The 19,062-nt window shown below is 44.1% G+C and overlaps 2 protein-coding genes and 1 pseudogene across 20 annotated transcripts; 1 reads left to right on the top strand and 2 right to left on the bottom strand.

Annotated features, from left to right (window-relative positions):
• Positions 1-164: 164 nt before the first annotated feature.
• LOC103640699 (uncharacterized) lies at positions 165-2,954 on the bottom strand. The gene has a single exon (XM_020545637.3). It carries the CDS (start codon positions 1,570-1,572, stop codon positions 544-546), a length of 1,029 nt encoding a protein of 342 aa, XP_020401226.1. The 5' UTR covers positions 1,573-2,954; the 3' UTR covers positions 165-543.
• Positions 2,955-4,692: 1,738 nt separating this feature from the next.
• Positions 4,693-18,854, bottom strand: LOC100274681 (uncharacterized). 19 transcript variants are annotated; one of them, XM_035963291.1, is made up of 8 exons: positions 11,350-18,854; positions 10,968-11,084; positions 8,113-8,294; positions 7,853-7,967; positions 7,595-7,705; positions 6,663-6,944; positions 5,401-5,807; positions 4,693-5,303 (listed from the first exon to the last, which is right to left on the bottom strand). In XM_035963291.1, the coding sequence occupies exon 1, from the start codon at positions 15,679-15,681 to the stop codon at positions 12,832-12,834; it is 2,850 nt and encodes a 949-aa protein (XP_035819184.1). In that variant the 5' UTR covers positions 15,682-18,854; the 3' UTR covers positions 4,693-5,303; positions 5,401-5,807; positions 6,663-6,944; positions 7,595-7,705; positions 7,853-7,967; positions 8,113-8,294; positions 10,968-11,084; positions 11,350-12,831. The 19 variants fall into 19 exon arrangements, with proteins under 19 accessions (XP_035819184.1, XP_035819182.1, XP_020401224.1 ...); XM_035963289.1 differs by having other exon boundaries at positions 8,113-8,267; XM_008664178.3 differs by having other exon boundaries at positions 4,698-5,303; positions 7,818-7,967.
• Positions 8,294-10,536, top strand: LOC103640698 (vegetative cell wall protein gp1-like; annotated as a pseudogene).
• Positions 18,855-19,062: the final 208 nt, after the last annotated feature.

Here is a 19,062-nt window from a genome sequence, read left to right as displayed (position 1 = left end):
CCTACGAATTTAATAATTCCTTTAGTTACCGTAAAAGACCCCATCACTATGAATTTAAAGTTGTTTACCAAACAACAAACAACAGCAAAGAAATAAACGCTGGCTGGAAACCATACCATATCCAGCAGGTGTAACCACAAATGGCCACCGAGTGAGTCTATCTATGATCACACCAATTACCAGACTAATTATCACAGCACTAGACAAGCGAACGTTTTTACACAGCCACTACAACCGGCTAGGCAGTCATCAAATGCCGCAGAAAAAAAAGGAAAGAAATGCAACTGCAGACATTTTGCCCTCCATTGCTTGCTTGGAGTTGGAGACGAAAGGAACTGTTCCCCACGTATGAACAAGAACACGGCAACCAACTATGAACATGAATGGTATCAAAACCTAACCTTCCGATCAACAAAAGAATGCCCTAAACCCCTCACGGACCAGAACCTGGTTTCTCATATTAGCAGGTAGCAGCAGCATAGCTCCTGTCAGCACAAGCTAACCATCAAGTCTTCAGAAAGCCCCCCCCCCCCCACACACACACTAGGACGCAGCGTACTCGTTCTCGATCACCGGCTGCGTCCGCGTCCCGGACGCCACGGGCGCCCGCGCCTGCGCCCGCCCGACGCGCGCCACCCGCAACGCCTCCCCGGCCTCCGCGTTCCGCTCCATGGCCTCAAGCTTCTTGTCCCTCCTGTACCGCACCAAGCACAGCATCAGCGCGCCCACCAGCCCCAAGGCGGCCGCACCTGCAACCACGCCCACGGCGACGGCGACCTTCCACGCCGCCGAGCCCGAGCCCCCCTTCTTCTCACCTCCCTCCTCCGTCGGTATCGGCGGGGCGATCGCGCCAGCCGGAGGCGGAGGCGGAGGCGGACCCGGGGCGCTCCCGCCGCTGGAGTTCACGACGATCGAGACGTGCCCCTGCTCGTACGTCGCGCACACGTTGTTGCCTCCCTCCTCCAGGTCCCGGAACCGCGGCACGCCGTCCAGCCCGAACACCACGCACCGCGCCGCGGCGCCGCCGCCGCCGCCGCCGTTGAAGGCCACGGAGATGGGGCGCCCCGACGCGGCGACGAGGCCGAGCTCCGGCAGCCCCCCGGCGGCGGCGGCGGCGGCCGACAGGTTGGCCGCGTCGTAGGCCAGCAGCCCCACCACCGGCGCCACGTAGGCGTACCCGGCGGGCAGCGGGTAGTAGCGGTCCGACAGGTTGCCGAGGTCGTGGTACACGAGCACCACCCGCTCGACGCGCGGCCGCGTGGCGACGCCGGGCGGGACCGCGAAGTTGAAGTACCCCCCCGCGACGCCCTTCCGCCGCAGGCTGCCGCTGCGCAGGCGCAGCGCGGACGCCGCCACGCCCGCGAGGCTGGATGGGATGGTGGCGTTGTAGATAATGCCCGTGCGCGGCCGCGCCGCCAGCGCCCGGAACGCGTACTCCTGCAGCGCCGCGTCCAGCGCCCTGGCGCTGCCGGGCGGCGCCGCCGGCTGCGCTGACGCTGGTGAGGAGGTGAAGGCGAGGAGGAGGAGGAGCAGCAGTTGGAGGAGGCAGACGCGGCAGATCAAGAAGCCCATGTCGGCGGGTGGGGTGCGGGGCGGAGCAGAGCAGAGGCCGGAGCTTGGCAGGTGGAGTCAGGACGCCCTCCGCATCTGGAATTGGCCGTTGGTAGGATGGGCACGCGTGCGAGAACCTTCCCCTGCTCCTAATTGGTGGGAAACAAGGACGGGGTTTGGGGGCGGAGAAGGCTGTCTGGGATCCTCTGCACGGGCGGGCATTTACGCCGCCCCGCTCGGCACGGTCCAAAGCAGCAGGCGGCTTCGAGCGGGAGGGGGGCAAAATGAGGGCGGCAATGGCGATGGAAGCGAGGAGGGGACAGGTGGAGCGGGAGTCCGGACAGGACCGAGTCCTACGAGGAGTGGCAGGCAGGGCGGGGGCGAGGACGACGCCCGGCAACAAATCGGGCCGCCGACCTGGACAGAAACGATGCGGAGATTGGGAGGAGGCGAGCGAGCGCTGCTCTCAGTCTTGCGGAATCCGGGCGGTGGGAGGGAGAAGGTGGACGCTACAGGGATTCGGGACGGGGCGCAGAACCGCAGAAGTAATGCGCCCCCCACGAATGGAATGACGGCGACGGTGGAGGGGAGGAGAGTGAAGGGAGTGGGGCTGTGGGGGGGACTGAACAGTGAAGACGACGGCGTCGACGAGGGTTTGGGGATTGGAGAATACCGAGGGGGGTCGTTTGTCAGTGTGTGTGTGTGGGTGGGTGGAGGCACGCCGTTTGCCGCTTTGTCATCTCACGGGGGCACGGGCCTTTTCGTAACGTTTGGATTCTTCGGAGGGGCCCTTTTGCATGTGAAGCTTCTCTGAACGCTGGATGGCATGTGGGCCCCCCCGTGCGCTTGCCGCCGCCTCCTCCAGCGCTGCAACGTCCAGGCAGCTAGCTACACACACCTTTGCTCTAGTAGAGTACTGATCATGCCTTGGTACGAGCAGCAGCAGCAGCTGGAACACTGGATGGCATGTGGGCCCGTGTGCTTGCCGCCTCCTCCAGCCGCTGCAGCTCCAACGTCTAGGCTTACTGAAGGACTTGATGCGACACGGCTCGGAAGAAGAGAGCGTCTCTTTCGCTGGAAAGTGGGACCACACGGATGTGTCCCCGCTGGACAGTGAAAGCTCTCGTGAGTCATGAGTACTTTCAGGGCTGTCTTTACTAACGTATATATATGGATTTCGTACTTTTGGGACTGGACAGGACTAATAACAACGGTCTCTATCCTCGTGTCATTTATTAACAACTTTTTATTACATCAGCTACAAAAATTAGTCTACCAAAGTAACCTCCCGTTTGGATTCGCATAGGAAAACAATTATTTATAGCGAAATAGAATTAGGGCCTGTTTGAGAGGGCTCCTAAACTGGCTCTCGCTTTTTGAGTAGCCCTACCAAACGGTCTCAAAAAATAGCTCCGGACAAAGAGCACCGTGGCTCCGGCTCTTCGAGGAGCCCTCCCAAACGGTCTCAAAAAATAGCTCCGGACAAAGAGCACCGAGGAGCTAGAGCCATTTTACAGAGAGAAGCCGGAGCAAAAAAATTGGCTCTTAGCGACTCCCCCTCTCACTCCCCTCCTCTCATGTCAAAAGAAGCCGTTTTGCCAAACGATTTGTTAAAAAACACTGGCTCCTATAGAGAAGCTGGTTTGAAGAGAAGCTAGAGCCGAAATCATTTTTACAGGTGCCAGAGCCGTGCAAAACGGGGCCTTAATTGTAAGGCTACGAACATAACTAAGGACCTGTTTGGGAGGGCTCTCGTTCCGCCTCTTGGAGGAGCCCTCCCAAACGGTCTAAAAAAAAGAGCTCCCAACAAAGAGCACCGAGGAGCCGAAACCATTTTTTATAGAGAGGAGCCGGAGCCCTTCTCTCGCGTCAAGAGGAATCGTTTTGCCAAACGATTTGTTAAAAAACATCGGCCCCTATAAAGGAGTTGTTCTTGAAGATAAGACAGAGACGGAGTCATTTTTAGAGGAGTCGGAGTCGTGCCAAACGGGATCTAAGTCTACTTTCCACCCAGAAGCATTGTGCTATTTGTTGATTGACTTAGGGCTTGTTTGGAAGGGCTCCCAAACCGACTCTGGCTCTTGTAGGAGCCTAGTCAAACGGTTTCAAAAAAGAGCTCCCAATAAAAAGCATCGATGAGCTGGAGCCATTTTTATACAGAGGAGTCGAGCAAAAAAAAGGCTCCTAGCGGGCTTCTTCTCACACTCTCCTTCTCTTGTATTAAGAGGAGCCGTTTTACCAAACGACTTGTTAAAAAAACTAACTCCTATAAAGAAGCTGTTTTTGAAGAGAAGCCAGAGCCGGAGTCAGTTTTAGAGAAGCCGGAGCCCTGCCAAACGAGGCCTTATTAAGACCACCATCCATGGTTGTTGTTGTAAGATCAGTCCAGCATGGTTGTTGTTTTTTTTTCTTCTGATTTTGCTGTAGAGTGAAGGTAGTAGCTTGTGCGCAGCATCAGTACTCCCTTTTCATCATGACGCGATGATGTTTTGGCCGTGACATACGCAACATAGTTTGCCACTTATTACTACTTCATATGGGCTTTGATTAAAGACTTTCTTCATAGCGTGTGGGTTGCGCGTATAGTGGTCAAAGGATGAAAAGGCAGCACTAGCTACATCTAGCTACAAGAAATGATGGACAGCGACAGTGAATGAGAACCATACACTGGTTTGTGATAATATATCTGAAACAATTAATGACCCTCTTTGTGTGCCCATCGGTTTGGGCATGGTATATGGCTGTGCTCAGGGTAAGAGGCTGACCATGTACAGCTGAAACACTGAGAAAGATTGTGTGTCTCTACCAGCCAAAGCAGAGTTGGGAACACCATGTAATTTGACGATGTTGTCCATGGCAACTTGAGCAACAGTAGAGGTACCTATGGGTGCTTGATAGGAAAGAAGTGAGCAAATCTGCAGAGTTTGGGCATGTTTTTCTCCTAGGGCTTTGCTAAGGTAAGCAATGGGTTGACAAGCATCTGTCTCCACAGTGAAAGTGTCCCGGAAATTTGGTAAAGCCAAGGCTAGAGTTCTGGTCATTGCAGCTTTGGATTTCTGAATCTTCTGAATGAGTCACCCGATTGAGGTCATGGCACTTATGTGCCATTACATGTACTGGCCGATTAGCCCCACAATGGAAAAAGGTGAGATCTTCTCTTATGAGTTAAAAATTAATGTCATACCGAAACTCAAGTATGTTACAGCAAATCAGTTTGGAAGTATGTGCAGTGAAATGAGGTAGAGATTCATTTGACTCTGAAAAGGATGAAGCAGTGTCACTGAAAAGGCAGAGGAAATCCTCAAGTGAGCACATCATCGACGGGCAGCTGCCTTCTTTGAAAAAAAAAACACAGCTGTAGTTGTCATTTCCCTTTTTTTCCTGGTCTCTGATCCAACCAGTTTCAGTGAAAAATTGTCATATTAATTCTGGACTAGAAAATGGGAGGCACAAAACAACAGGATTTTTGCTTGTATAACTAACTATTTGTATATTTGTGTTGTCTTGGATCTTCCTTTGCTTATCATGGAATGTATGAATTGGAATATAGCCTCTGGTTGTCTGGCCTGTGTCTGCGCCAACTCATGATCGATCATGTATCTGTCCGCTTCACCTGGATGTTCTGCTCCATCTGCATGCCGCCAAGTGCCAACATGGCTGGTGATTAATACCTCACCAACGAACTGAATGGCAGGTGGAGCATTGCCAGTCGGCGGCTTGCTTGATCTCATGCAGCATGCAAAGGCCGCTCACTGAAAGGAATACACATCATTTTCTTTGTTTCAGAACGATGACGATCATGCCTTTGGCTAGAGCATGCTGCAAATAAAATGTAGCCAAGATGATTACCTTGTTGATCTGTGAAGATCACGACAAATAGGAGGTCCATTAAGCTTATCACACGACTCCAATTACTGATCAGCTCAACAATGACCATGATAGATAAGGTGTGCGGACTTACAGGCTGTTTGGTTTGCGTCACGAAGCCACGAGAAATCATACGATCCAACATCTGAGCCTAGCCATGTCGTTTGGTTTGCGTCACGAAGCCACGAGGAATCATCTGATCCAACATCTGAGCCTAACCATGGCGTTTGGTTTGCGTCGCAAAACCGAGTCGTCTATCGTGAAGTCATTCCTCGTAGTACCCCAGGTGACCAATGAAAAGGTAATTCCTCAGATTGAGTTCGTTCCTTGAAAAACGTTGGACGAGCTGATCCTTCATCGTACAGGATCAATCATGGACGAATCCAAACCTAGAACCAAACACATTGTTAATTTTTTAAAGCACAATGATAAGAGCTCTGCCTTTCAATTAAGATAGGGAAAGAGTTTATGTATAGGTTTAAAGAGAATAAAAGCACCCTTAAAATAGGACACCCATATAGGTGCATTAAACTAAAACCTTTCTTAAATTTCTACCCTTTCCAGATTAAGGGCCCTTTGAGTTGCTCGATATCCTCTTTCGCCCTAGAGGCCACTTGCGCTGGTGTGCGGACTTAGGCCCTGTTTGTTTGGGATTATAATCTAGATAGATTATATAATCTAATGTAAATAAGCTAGTGAGGAAACAAACAAGCAACTTATCTGATAAGTTTATATAATCTAGCACTTGAGATTATGATAATCTATAAGCTCATCAAAAGGTGCTTATTTCAGATTATTTTTTTATGAAAGACCCACTACTCATGGCAAGTTGATTAAAATTACTTCTAATTGCCATTCACCTGTCTATAGACGTTCTCACTCACCAGACAAGTAAAACAGCCAAGGGTATTGTTGTATTTGTATGCATATGAATAATAAGCAAGTCCAAATAATCTGAGCTAACAAACAACAGTACATAGCTTATTTAATCCAGAGCAAATAATCCAGATTATACAATCTAGATTATAATTTAGATTATATAATCTATAAGTGGAAACAAACAGGGCCTTAGTTGGCCACATAAAACAGGATATACTTCTTTAGAAGGTTCTTTGAAAAATGTTTGATGATGACCCAGCATAGGTGGCAATGTCACATGCGTCAAGTTAAGTCTGATGATGATACATCTAGCTTTTAAGGCATTATGAAAATTACTAGATTTGGGCAATGTTGCCTGCGCTCACCATCAGAGAGATTCAGGTCTAGAGAGGACAGGGAAGGCAGTGTTGTTCATCTGCTAGATTTTCTTCAACCACAGGCAACACATTTTCAGCTTAGATGAGGTTGTTGTCTTCCTCTAGTTCGCCGTCTTCCATGTCATTCTCATCCAATGCGACAACATCCTGGGTAGTGAATTGATGAAAATCTACTATCTTTCACTGGATGCGTTATTCACAAGCATATATTGAGTTCTCCTATGCCAGTCTCAATTCCTCTGCCAGCAATGTCTCCAGTAGGATGCAAATCTGTTTAAGTAATGGGTTGTTCAGAATATGGAGAAAATAAGTTATACTCATCGGTTCACAATTATAACACCATGTTCAATATATCATAATTCAGAGGATGCAGTGACACTCTTTGGGCTAGTTTGAAAGCAAGGGAATTAGAGGGGATTGAGGGTGCTCAAATTCCCTTCCTATTTAATTAGGAAGGGGATTTTAGCCATCTCTCCTCTAATTCTCTTGCTTCCGAACTAGTCCTTTATGTGTCCTTAAGAACAAGCCGATAGTATTTTTTTCAAACAAAAAGAGAACAAGCCGATAGTACCAACAATGTATAGCTAATATGAAACCATATACTAAACTCAAACTTCTCATCACCATATAATATATTTTCATATAAATTTATATTTTTGCAACACAGAATTTTTCAAAAGAAACAGAGAACTAAAATTCATGCAAGTGTTCAAAAATGGAATGAACATTAACAACAACTTATATAATATATATTTAATTTTAGGTTTCAGATGTATTAATATTCACTTATCAATTTGGTGATGAATCATCACCTATTCAGTATTCTAGATGAATTGAAAATTAAGATGTACGTAGTTCATGAAAAAAACAATAAATGTCATAACAAAGAAGATTAGGGTGTAGAGTGTATGTGTATCTACTGATGAATTTGGCATATAAGAACTTGGACTAGCAGGTTTCCGTCTAATTTGAATTTCCTTTGTTTCCTCTATAATACTGGATGCCTTATTATCCACAATTGTGAGCCCTTCCTGTCAAACAAAGGAAGCAAGTAATCATCAATTCACAATACAGTTCACGGTTATACCATTTATAGAAATAAAAACAAAATCAGATGTACAATGTTAAGTAAAAACACATTACTTCCAAAGCATTTTTTGGTCTTTCATCCACTCAACTGGTTGATATAATCAGAAAGAGCCGCAATGGTTTTCAAATGATCAAAGGAATGGCTTGTGGTGCTACATCTCCTGTCTTCCAGTGGTTTTCAAATGATTAACGATAGTTACATGACTGAAATTACAAAAAAAGTTGCAATAGCTGTAAATAGAATGCCTTGAACTATAAAACAGCAGAGAGAGGGAGACAATGCCATATACAAGAAGTCCATTAGTGACTGCCAATTTTTTCACATATTCAGATCCACTTACTGCCTCACCTGATATTTTCTAGATGCTCCAGGGTTGCTAAAAGGTTGTTCTTTCATTATGTACTCAAACTAAGGTGCCAAGCCAACGTCGTCAAGAATTCACTTGTCTTTACTTTCTAAAATTTTCCACATCCCATGCTTGTTCTCGTTTATTGCCTTGAACGCTGTGCAACATTACGATGAAGCATAGTCTTGTAAAAGAAAATCAGCATATCATCTCATAGTTGTGTGGGGGAAAAAAGTATTGTGACAGAAACAAGGTGATTTTGAAATGAGCATATGCATCATGGTTTATGAAATCTAATAATATGATAATGTGGAACCAAACAATCAGCAACCAAAAAGAACAAACTAAGTAAACTATAAGGACATTGTGTTTACTAGACCGTTGAAACTGGTGCTTTAAGTATATAGTATAGAAATAACACTCGCAGTGAATCAGGGAGTCCCTTGTTTGGTAGCGATCTGACGTTTTGAGTCCCAGTGATATGTATTTCCTAGAGAGAAGGAAGGCGATACAACCCTTGAGGGAGGGATTGTAGGGCCCTATAATGTTCGAACTGCAATTCTTGAAGAGACATGAGGAGCTGAAGCGCCATGTCCTTCTCTTCCATGAAGTTCTCTGTCCGCCAATCATGAAAGAAGATTAACATCTGGAGGTTGCGGAGAGGCATCTACAGATGGGAGCAACAGGCACCACGGTGATGCTGTCCACATAAAGTCTCACCAGTTGGAAGGAACTGATATGCATTGCTTTAGTCCTTGCCACATCTACAAGTAGATCTGCTGCAACATAATACAGCTCGGTCTCACCATGTCTCATATTGTACACCCTTAGATTCTTGAGGTTAAATGTGATGTGAGGATCGAATCCATCCATTGTGATATTTGTACAATCAAGTAACTCTAGACTAGTAAGAGATGTTAGATTCGTGAGCAGAGCCATCAGCCCAGTGCTTTGTTCATGGCAAAGACAATTATATATTTTGAGGCTCTTAAGAGATGTCAAATTCATGAGCAGAGCTTCCTGACGTAGAGTTCCCAGATAATGCTGTCAGCGAGCTAGAGGGTGGAAACTACAGTACCACTTCCTCATGGTCCTCATTTGATGATGTTGTCACATACAAAAAAGAAAGTGCTGGGAAACATTTGAACAAATTTGACAAAGAATTTTTGGTAGGCGTAAATCGTCCAAGTTTGAGAGATTGGACTGTGAGTAGCACAACACCATCATCCAGTCCTCTAAAAAATGTATCCTCGCATCTATTGACCTCTATATGTCTTAGGGAATGTAGATTTCAAAGATCATTAACCACCTGATTGGATGGCTGCGTCCATGCGCAGTCTGCCGTTGTCCTGACCAGCCATATATAACAATTTTGAGCGTATGCGTGAGTGCAGGTTAATAGCATCAAAATAGCTTATTTTGCATCCACTCATTACTACTATATACAAAGCAACTAAACATAATCTCAACTAGAGTTAATGCATGCAGTGATCTAAAATGAGATGATTCGGGTATCCAATCAGGTGGTAAATGAAAAGAGTGATGCATCCTGAGTTGTCAATCTCTTTAGGTCACCAAGATTTTGAAAGGCCAATACAGAGGGGTACTCAGTGTGCAAACTAGCACGATTATAATAAGACAAGGAGCCCATTTCAATACACGATATCGTCGGAGTGTCAAGCAATGGAGGAAGGCACAACTTCGGGCATCATGTAAAGATAACGAAGACTAGGGAACCATACGGCGTTATCTTCTATATGTGAAATAGACCAATCTGATATCATCAATCCCTAATCTCGGCGGATGGCTCCTTCCTTCCCCGCGCTCGCTCCCACGGCGACCGAGCTCCAAAACAACGCCGCCGCCAGATCCGCCCGCCACCGGCCGTCCTCAGCTCATGCCGGCTGCACCAAGCCAGATCCAACCCCGCACCCTCCTCCAGCACCACCAGCTCGCCCTCCTGTGTCCCAGCTCCCATCGCCACCGCCCCCACCACCACCGCCGGCCCGCCCTTCCGACCCAGCTGTAAGCCGTGCGCCGGCGGCCCCCCGCCCTACCAAGAGGGTGAGGTTTGCATTCACTACAAGCACCATGCCGCCCCGCATTCACCACCCCTCCCCCGTATCCCGCAGCCATAATGCCACCCCCGCCCCGATAGCTGGTTTGAAGCCCCCCTGGAAGCTACGACCGCATTGAAGATGAGGATCTTGAAGGATGGACGACGATTCGGTGCAGGCGTGGACGCGTCACCCGCGTAGGCCTAGGCCGCGCCCCAGCGGCGCCTCGCCTGCTCTCAGCTCAAGCCCCTAGCCGTCTTATGGTAAGTCTACGTGCATATGAGATCACTAATTGAGCATATGTATCATGCTTTAGGGCATCTAGTATTATAAAGTGGAATCCAACAATGAGCAGCCAGCCATTCATGACTTGCCACAACAAGAACGAACTAAGGGGGTGTTTGAATGCACTAAAACTTAGTTAGCTAAAAATTGCTAGTGGAATTAGCTAGCTAACAAATAGCTACCTAACTATTAATTAATTTACCAAAAACACTTAATAGCTAAACTATTAGCTAGGTTGTTTGAATGTCTCAACTAATTTTAGTCACTAACTATTAGCTTTAGTGCATTCAAACACCCCTAAGTAATATAAGGACATGGTGTTTAATGAGACAATTTTCTTTTCTCCATAAAAGTATAAAAGTACCAATTCACGATATGAGATTGAAATAAAACTAAAGAACGGTGCAATAATGAGGTATTGTACTTCAAGAAGAAAAATGCTAGAAACATATTTTACCCAAAAGTTGAAATTGTAGAAGAAATTAAATTGGTTGATTAAACATTATGAAAATTACCTACTGAATTTTGTGCCAACCATGACCAACACATCATCCAATAAGACATCATCCTGGCTGTAGAATCGATGAAGATCAACTATCTCACGTATAGGAAGATGTTTTCACAGTATTTACCTAAACAGGAAAAACGCTAGAAAGTAAGATGACGATCCAAAAGTTGAAACTATAGTATGTAAGAGAAATTAAATTTCTTGGTTAAAGAAATGAATGGATGGACAGGAATTATGAATGGTGGCTCCAGTTGGCAGTTGTAATACAATAGCATCTGAGGATGGAACATATCGATATGCAAAAAATAAAAAAACAGTTCGGTTCGCAGTCAACGAAATCATAAATCACTCAACATAATGAGCTGTTTTTAGATATATTTGCAACTAACCTGTAGAGTGAAAGGCATGTTGAAGCAGAGCTGACTGTGAAGACATGCAGAAGCAGGTATTCAATTTTGCACACGAGCTTTGGAGGCAAGTACATTTATATCTGGCCTTGTTCCCTTCAATTGCTGGCATGCCTCATAAATCTCAGCACAACAGTTAGTTATACGTAGTATTCGTAGTGAATCGGGGAGGCCCTCCTTAGGCAGTGATCTAATGTTTTGAGGCCCATAGATAGTTATTCCGTGGAGAGAAGGAAGGCGGTGCAGTCCTTGGGGGAGGGACTGCAGAGCCCTGCAGTTATAAAACTCAAGGAATTGGAGAGACGTGAGGAGCTGAAGCGCCTCGTCCTGCTCTTTCGTGAAGTTCTCTGTCCGCCAATCATTACTGAAGTTTAACGTCTCGAGGGTAGCGGAGAGCAGCTTGCAGATGGGAGCAACAAGCACTCCCGAGATGTTGTCCACATAAAGTCCCACCAGTTTGAAGGAAACGTCGGGCATTGTTTTGGTCCTCACCACCGCTACAAGTAGATCTGCTGCTACAGAATACGGATCAGTTCCATCATTTCTCTCATTGTACACGCATAGATACTTGAGGCTGGATGTGATGTGAGGATTGAATCCATCCATTGTGATATTTCTGCAATTATATAAATATAGCGTGGTAAGAGATGTTAGATTCGCGAGTACAGCCATTCGCTCGGTGCTTTGCTCACAGCCAAGACAATTACATAGTGTGAGTTTCTCAAGAGATGTCAAATTCATGAGCAGAGCTTCCTGAGGCAGAGTTTCCATATAAGAAAGGAAGAGTTTCCTCAGGTAGGGTGGGAGAGGGTTGATGATGCTCTGAGTCTGAGTTGCTCGTCCTCCGATGGACCATCGAGAGAATAACCTGTCACATTTGTGTATGGTCACTGACTCGAGCGACGAGAGGCCACAGAATCCAGCTCCTTCCTCCATGGGTAGGATCAGATTCTTACACCCTGTGAAGTTGACATCTCTCAGCGAGCTAGAGGGTGGAAAATGCAGTACCACTTCCTCGTTGTCCTCATCTGATGGTGATGCCATCACATGCAAAGAAGAAAGTGCTGGAAAACATTTGAATAATTTTGACAAATAATTTTTGGTAGGTGTAAATCGTCCAAGGTAGAGAGATTGGACTGTGGGTAGCACAACACCATCATCCAGTCCTCTCAAAAATGTTTCCTCACATCTAGTGACATTTATACGTCTCAAGGAATGTAGCTTTTTAAGATCCATAAAGGACAAGGGTAGTGCATCCCAAGCTACCAATGTCTCTAGGTCACCCAGATTTTCGAAGGCAAATCTAGAGGGGTTATTAATTTTCAACATGGTACGACCTTCATAAGAAAAGTCTCCCATATGAATACGGGATACCTTTGAAGTGTGAGGCAAGGGTGGAAGGCACAACTTCGGGCATTCATAAATGTAAAGGTCATGAAGATTAGGGAACCATACAGTGCTGTCTTATATAGAAGAAATAGACCAATCTGAAACCAGCAACCCTGTCAGCCTAGGACAATTAGTACACTTGATTCTTTCAATTCCTGAGAACAGATTCCAGTTAGCTCCCCCAACCCACTCGACAAGCTCTGGCATATCATTAAACTCAACTGCCTTCAAGTGTGAGACACTTTTTTCTGTCGTGCTATCGAAGAAGCCAGGTCCAATCTGTGATATGCCAACAATTTTACTCAGCCTTAGCTCTCTTAAGTGATAGAACTGCCCAATAGGTGGAAGGTTAGCCCACGATACGCTCTCTAGATGTAGAGTCTCCAAGTTTTTCATGTATATGGTGTCGCTGCTGCACAACCAACTAGGACCGAGGGTACCACCATGATTTACAATAAAAAGACTCCTAACATTAGAGTGTGGTTGGATACTATCTAGGATATCATCTTCGGTGGACTCTTGTTTCATGTTCCAAATTAATCCCAACTCAACTAAATTCCTCTTTGACATCAGCTTGGCCTCTTTAGCTTCTTTCTTGGTTCTCACATTTTCAAGCCCGTATATATTGAGCTTCCCTCCAAGCTCATCTAGTTTACCCAATTCTTGTAGCTCAAATCCAACACTCTCTTTATTAACATGGAATTCTTTCAATTCTTGTAAGAAGATCATTTTCCCCACCTCAGGAACATTGGAATCAATCTTTTCCGAAACAACAAAATGGCATAGATTTTCAAGGCGGCTAATGTCCTTAGGCAAAGAACGATCACTTCCCCATTGTTCAAGATCTAGAAATTTCAGGTGATAAAACCTTGAGACCGTGTTTGGCAATGACATTTCTGAGTAATAAGGTGACAAAAGTTTTAAGTAGCGGAGATGAAGAAGCTCTGAAAAGTTGTTTGGCAAGGAACTATGGGAGTATATGAATATAGATAGAACACGAAGACGTCTTATTTCCTTAAATGTGTCCCTTAAAATATTGAGCAGATGTAACCTAATGTATTTTCCAAATATCATCAAACTCCGCAAATTTTTAATGTCTATCTTTTCTTTCAGTTTACCCATTTCTTCCTCGAAATTCTGAGCACAATGATCTTGCATGGAAATGGATAGGTAACGGATAGACCGTGGGATGTTATTTGCCTCAAAACTAGAACAATCGATATAGGCACAATCTTGTTTTGAAACAGTCCGTGAAAGATCAAGGATTAAATCATGCATCACATAAAAATCATTGCCCCCTTTTATAAGAAAACCACTATCTAATAGTTCATCAAAATAATCTGATCCTATGTCCTCTATTTTCTTTTGCTGTATACTAGAACCTATGATTCCTATTGAATCCCATAAACGAATAATCTCAGACTTATAAAATTTAGAATCCTCAGGGAAAAGGGCGAAAGATGAAAAACATTTTTTCAGATGGAAGGGAAGGTAGTCATAGCTAATTTGCAAGGCTGGGATAATATCATTGCCATGTTTTTCCTCTAGCCACTGTTTGTTCTCAAGAATTTTCATCCAATGTTCCTGAAGGGGTTTCTTAATCAATAGCCGACCAACTGTTTTGGCTGCAAGTGGGGAGCATTTTAGCTTATCTGCTATTTGTCTTGCAATACCAATTAACTCTTGATCACCATGCTCAACATCTTGAATACTACCAAATGCACATATCTGGAAGAATTTCCAGAACTCATCAGGATCCAAACCGTGAAGGTCAACTGGGTTAGTTTCTTTTTTCACCAAATCTGCAATTTTCTGGAATCGGGTTGTGACAAGAATCATGTTGCCAGTGGTATCATTCTTTTTGAATGGAGCTACTAGTTTCTCCCACTCCTCATTATTGCTGCATTCCCATATGTCATCCAAGACAATCAGAAACCTTTTGGATTTCAACCTCTCTGCGATGGATTTCTGAAGCAGGTCAAAGTTGGTTGTGTCATTTGCTATTTTATCTCCTGCATTTTCAGTTGCGGGTAGGCAGCTCAGGATCTCTTTGGTGAGCCTAAGCACATCAAAATTAGTCGATACACATATCCAGACCCTAACAGTGAAATGTTTTTCAAACTCTGTGTGATTGTATAGGTGCTGGGTGAAGGTAGTCTTCCCAATGCCCCCTAGGCCAAATATAGGAAGAACGGACAAGGTTTTGCCACTATCTTTGGCTATGATAATATCCTCTATAGTTTTCTGAAAGATGGCGTCCCTCCCAAACAACTTGTCTTGTGTGATTTGAGAGCTTGTCGGGGACCTTTTAGTGGAGGAGCTACTGTCTTGAGGGTTACTAGTGTCTGACACTATCTTGAGCAAGTCAGAGACAGGAGTAGAGTTGGATTGCAGCTCCTCTATGAGGAGCTTGATTTTGTTGGACATAGCCACTCGATTAAATGACAACTTTCCAACATGGCCACCGTCACCAGACATGGCATCGGTAGCAGCAGCATCGTCTCGGGGTCGGGGACAGCAGCCAGAGAAGCATGAGAGCCAGTTACCAGCAGTGTGGCGAGCAGCATGGCGGGCATGGTGAGCTTGGGCTGCGAGGCCACCGCCCAACTCCGGTGCGGCGTCTCGAGTCCCGTCGTGTTTGTCCTGGATCATGAAGTAGTGAAGCTCGTCCACAGCATCCTCAGCCTCGTCGGCCTTCTTGCCGAGAGTCTCGAGCTGCTCCAGCAGGTTGGGGTTCCCGGCGACGACGTCGTCCCTCCCCTTGGCCACGTCCAGCAGCGCTCTAGCGTACCGCATCTTCTCTTTGATCATGTTAAGGTTGGTGCCGAGCTCGGCGCTGGACACGTAGGATTTCATCCAGTCGTCGGGGAGATTATTGAGAACATGGCCAAGGAGAGACTTGGCCGTTCCCAGAGCCACCTCCATCTTCTGCTCCGGCCGAGATGGAAGTCGAAAGAACAGTGTGCGTGTGCTGCTGGCTGGATGTTGCCCAGCGCCGAGGACCGACGTATGCTTATATGGCGTTCTGGTAATTGATTGGTCCTGATGCGATGCCAAAGTCGACAGCTTTATTAATTTCCCACCGAAAGTTGTCGACGGTCCTGATGAGGTGCCAAAGTCGACAGCTTTATTAATTTCCCACCGCAAGTTGTCGACGGTCTCATGCCATGCCAAAGTCGACAGCTTTATTTCCCACCGCAAGTTGTCGACATCTTTAATAAAGAGTGTCTATATTAAATTTTATGTTTTTATCTTTATTTACCTTTTAAAATAATAGACCTAATAGATACTCCATATTCTATATTTATTCTATATTTAGTTACAGCAAAGTTATTAATTACCATTTAAGGGGGCAAATACATGTATATGTTCATATCTGTATTTTTTTTGGCATCTATGTATATTTTAAATATGCCTTATTACTTCTCAAGTTCTCATGTGCAACATATGTGTCAGATATTGCATGCTATTAATAGGCTAGGATGCTGGATAACAATTAGGCCCTGTTTCAATCTCGCGAGATAAACTTTAGCAGCTTTTTTTTAGCTACTTTTAGCCATTTGTAATCTAAACAGGAGAGCTAATGGTGGTAATTGAAACTAAACTTTAGCACTTCAATTTATATAGCTAAAGTTTAGCAGGAAGCTAAAGTTTATCCCGTGAGATTGAAACGGGGCCTTAGGGTGGTAATAGATCAGATACAAATGTCTCTACACAAAAGTTAGAGCTTTTAAATAATTTTAGTTCAATATTAAATAGGAATAGAGCTCGATCCTAATCCGATTTGATCCTTAAAATTTATAATGTAAAATCTAGAGCAAATTATTACCTCTAATAATAATCTGTCAGGATACTAGAGGTACTCGAGGGAAGATTGTTAGAGAAGTGGAGTGTGATCTCTCGTACCGCTGAGTATGTCTACTAAGTTCAAATAATATGCTAATTTTTTTAATAGAGGTTTGAGATGTTGAGCGCGTAACACTTTGTGTCCTCTTGGTTATGTTGGAGCATCTCCAACAAAGATGCTAAATTAAGTTCTATTTTTAATATAATGCTCAAGATCAAAAACTAGTTTTTAAGAGAGGTTCTATTTTATAAAATTTGGTTAAACTAATATAGGGTCTTATTTTATAAAATTTACTGTCTGCCTTCACGTGATATTTCATCGCTGGTGCGTCTCCCTCTCCAATCGTCTGAACAAATCTCTCCTCAATTAACGTGATTATAGGACTCGTTGTTGGAGTAAAGAAATTTTGTTGGGTCCCATATCACTTAAATCAAGTCTTATTTTGATTTTTAGGACCCAATTGTAGAACTCTCGTTTGAAGATGTTCTTACATTATTGTAATTATTGTATGAAAAATGTGCATACAAGATTACAAACCCTAAGTTTAAGGGAGAAAAAGAGACTACCTCTTTGAAAAAAAATTATAAATTTTAATGTGTTTTTATTTGGTGGCTTGGTCCTTAGGTTGTCTTTAGTTAATAGTGTATATGGTCGTGCAAAACACTATTTTGCACTGCAGATTATACTGTTCTGTTCATAGTGTGAAGTTTAAAGTACAAGATAGGATAGGAGATAAGATGGGTAAGCTGTTGTAGACAACCTTAGAACAACTCCAAAAAAAAATTAACCAAATTTACTGATGAATAGCTAGTCTAACAGACTCTATAAACCAACAGGACGAATGGAGCAGACTATCCAAAAATATAGAGCGAAGGGATGAAAAACTTCTAAATTTGAAGAGTAATTTGTAGAGTTTATTGGGGATATTTTTTTTATATATAATAGCTAAAATTAGCTTAATAAAATTATCTAACTAGTTTTTTAGAATCTCTACTCCTTTAAAGCATCAGTTTCGTCGTCATGCACCACATGTGAAGCGTGTAGATATATTCCTTTCTCTGTTTATCGTCTAACAATGGCCTAATGGACTATTACACCATAGATAGGAGTATGGGACGTTACACCAGATATGCCTTGTGAGAAAGCATCAAAGCTCAACATGACAAAAGCAACACGCAACGCAGACAGTACCACTTCGCTAGATGAAGGAGCTCGAACGATCGAGCGAACTCTGAAAAATGGGATGATGTGCTTCTTTTCAACTCATATATTTCTCGGTCTTTTGAATAAAATAAAATATAATATTTATTCTTATTAATTTAATATCTAATATATGAACCATATGTTGACTTTAACATTAAATTTATTTTTTATAGTTAATAAGTATAATTATATATCATCGTATAGACATTGCTCTTAAAGCAAGCTTTATTTCCCACCGCGGGTTGTCCAGGTACATGCCATGTGTGCTGATATAGAAGACATTTATGCGAGGGACCAGATTCCATATGTCGTGAGCAGTATGCCAGTACCACATAAATAGACAGCTTATCAGACATTGCTAGTCCAACCGTCCGATTTTTTTGTATTTTAATCTTTTTTTGAAAAATATTCACGTTTAGACTCTTAAATGACTTAATCTCATTTTTAATCCTTTAGTCGGCGCTGTAAGCTGTGGCGCCGAGGTAACACGGCTTAACGCTACATATATTAGCGCCGAGGTGTGTGTTCCACTAGCGAGAGAAGCTCATATGGCGCTGACGTGGCCGAGCTCAGCGCCATGAATTATGGGGCCGAGCTCCCCTCTACCACCGCGTCCGATGGATTGGATGGATTGGTTGTGTAGTTTCTCTCTCTCTCTCGGTGTTTTGGTTATCAGCAAAAAAATGGGTATCACTAGTAGTGGCCCTTTTCGCCTGCATGCATGATGCAGCCGGGCATGCTTGAATGAATCATGTGCTTCCAAGTTTCATCTGGAGAGAGAAGAAAAAAAAAGCGTGTGCTTGCAACAACAATTCCAAAGCCTCATACCTGATTACAAAAGAAATAGCCTAAGAGAGAGGGAAAAAAAGAATATGATAGTAGGAAAGGGTCCCGTTTTACACACTGTATATAAAAATATCGATATTTATACTAGTTAGTATCAATAAAAAATCCCTAACTACATATTATATTTAATTTAGTTACAAATGTAACACTATTGATGTTTTTATAAATCTGATTAAATATAAAAAGCTTCAACGATACGTTTCTCTCTCTGTTTTTTTTTTCATAGAGCAGGAGGCTTCACAAATCACAACCCATACGGGACTGCTCTAATAGGGTGTTTGGTTACCCCAAACTAAAATTTAGCCCATGTCTCATCGAATGTTTGAACCTTCGTTCCGGGTATTAAATGTAGTCGGATTATAAAACTAATTTGTCAGCCGAAGATTAAAAGTCGAGACGAATCTAGTCCA

Source organism: Zea mays, chromosome 10 (genome assembly GCF_902167145.1).
Source record: "Zea mays cultivar B73 chromosome 10, Zm-B73-REFERENCE-NAM-5.0, whole genome shotgun sequence".
Lineage (NCBI taxonomy): Eukaryota > Viridiplantae > Streptophyta > Magnoliopsida > Poales > Poaceae > Zea > Zea mays.
The sequence above is the reverse complement of the archived record's forward strand: the minus strand, read 5'-3'. Positions and strand labels throughout refer to the sequence as shown.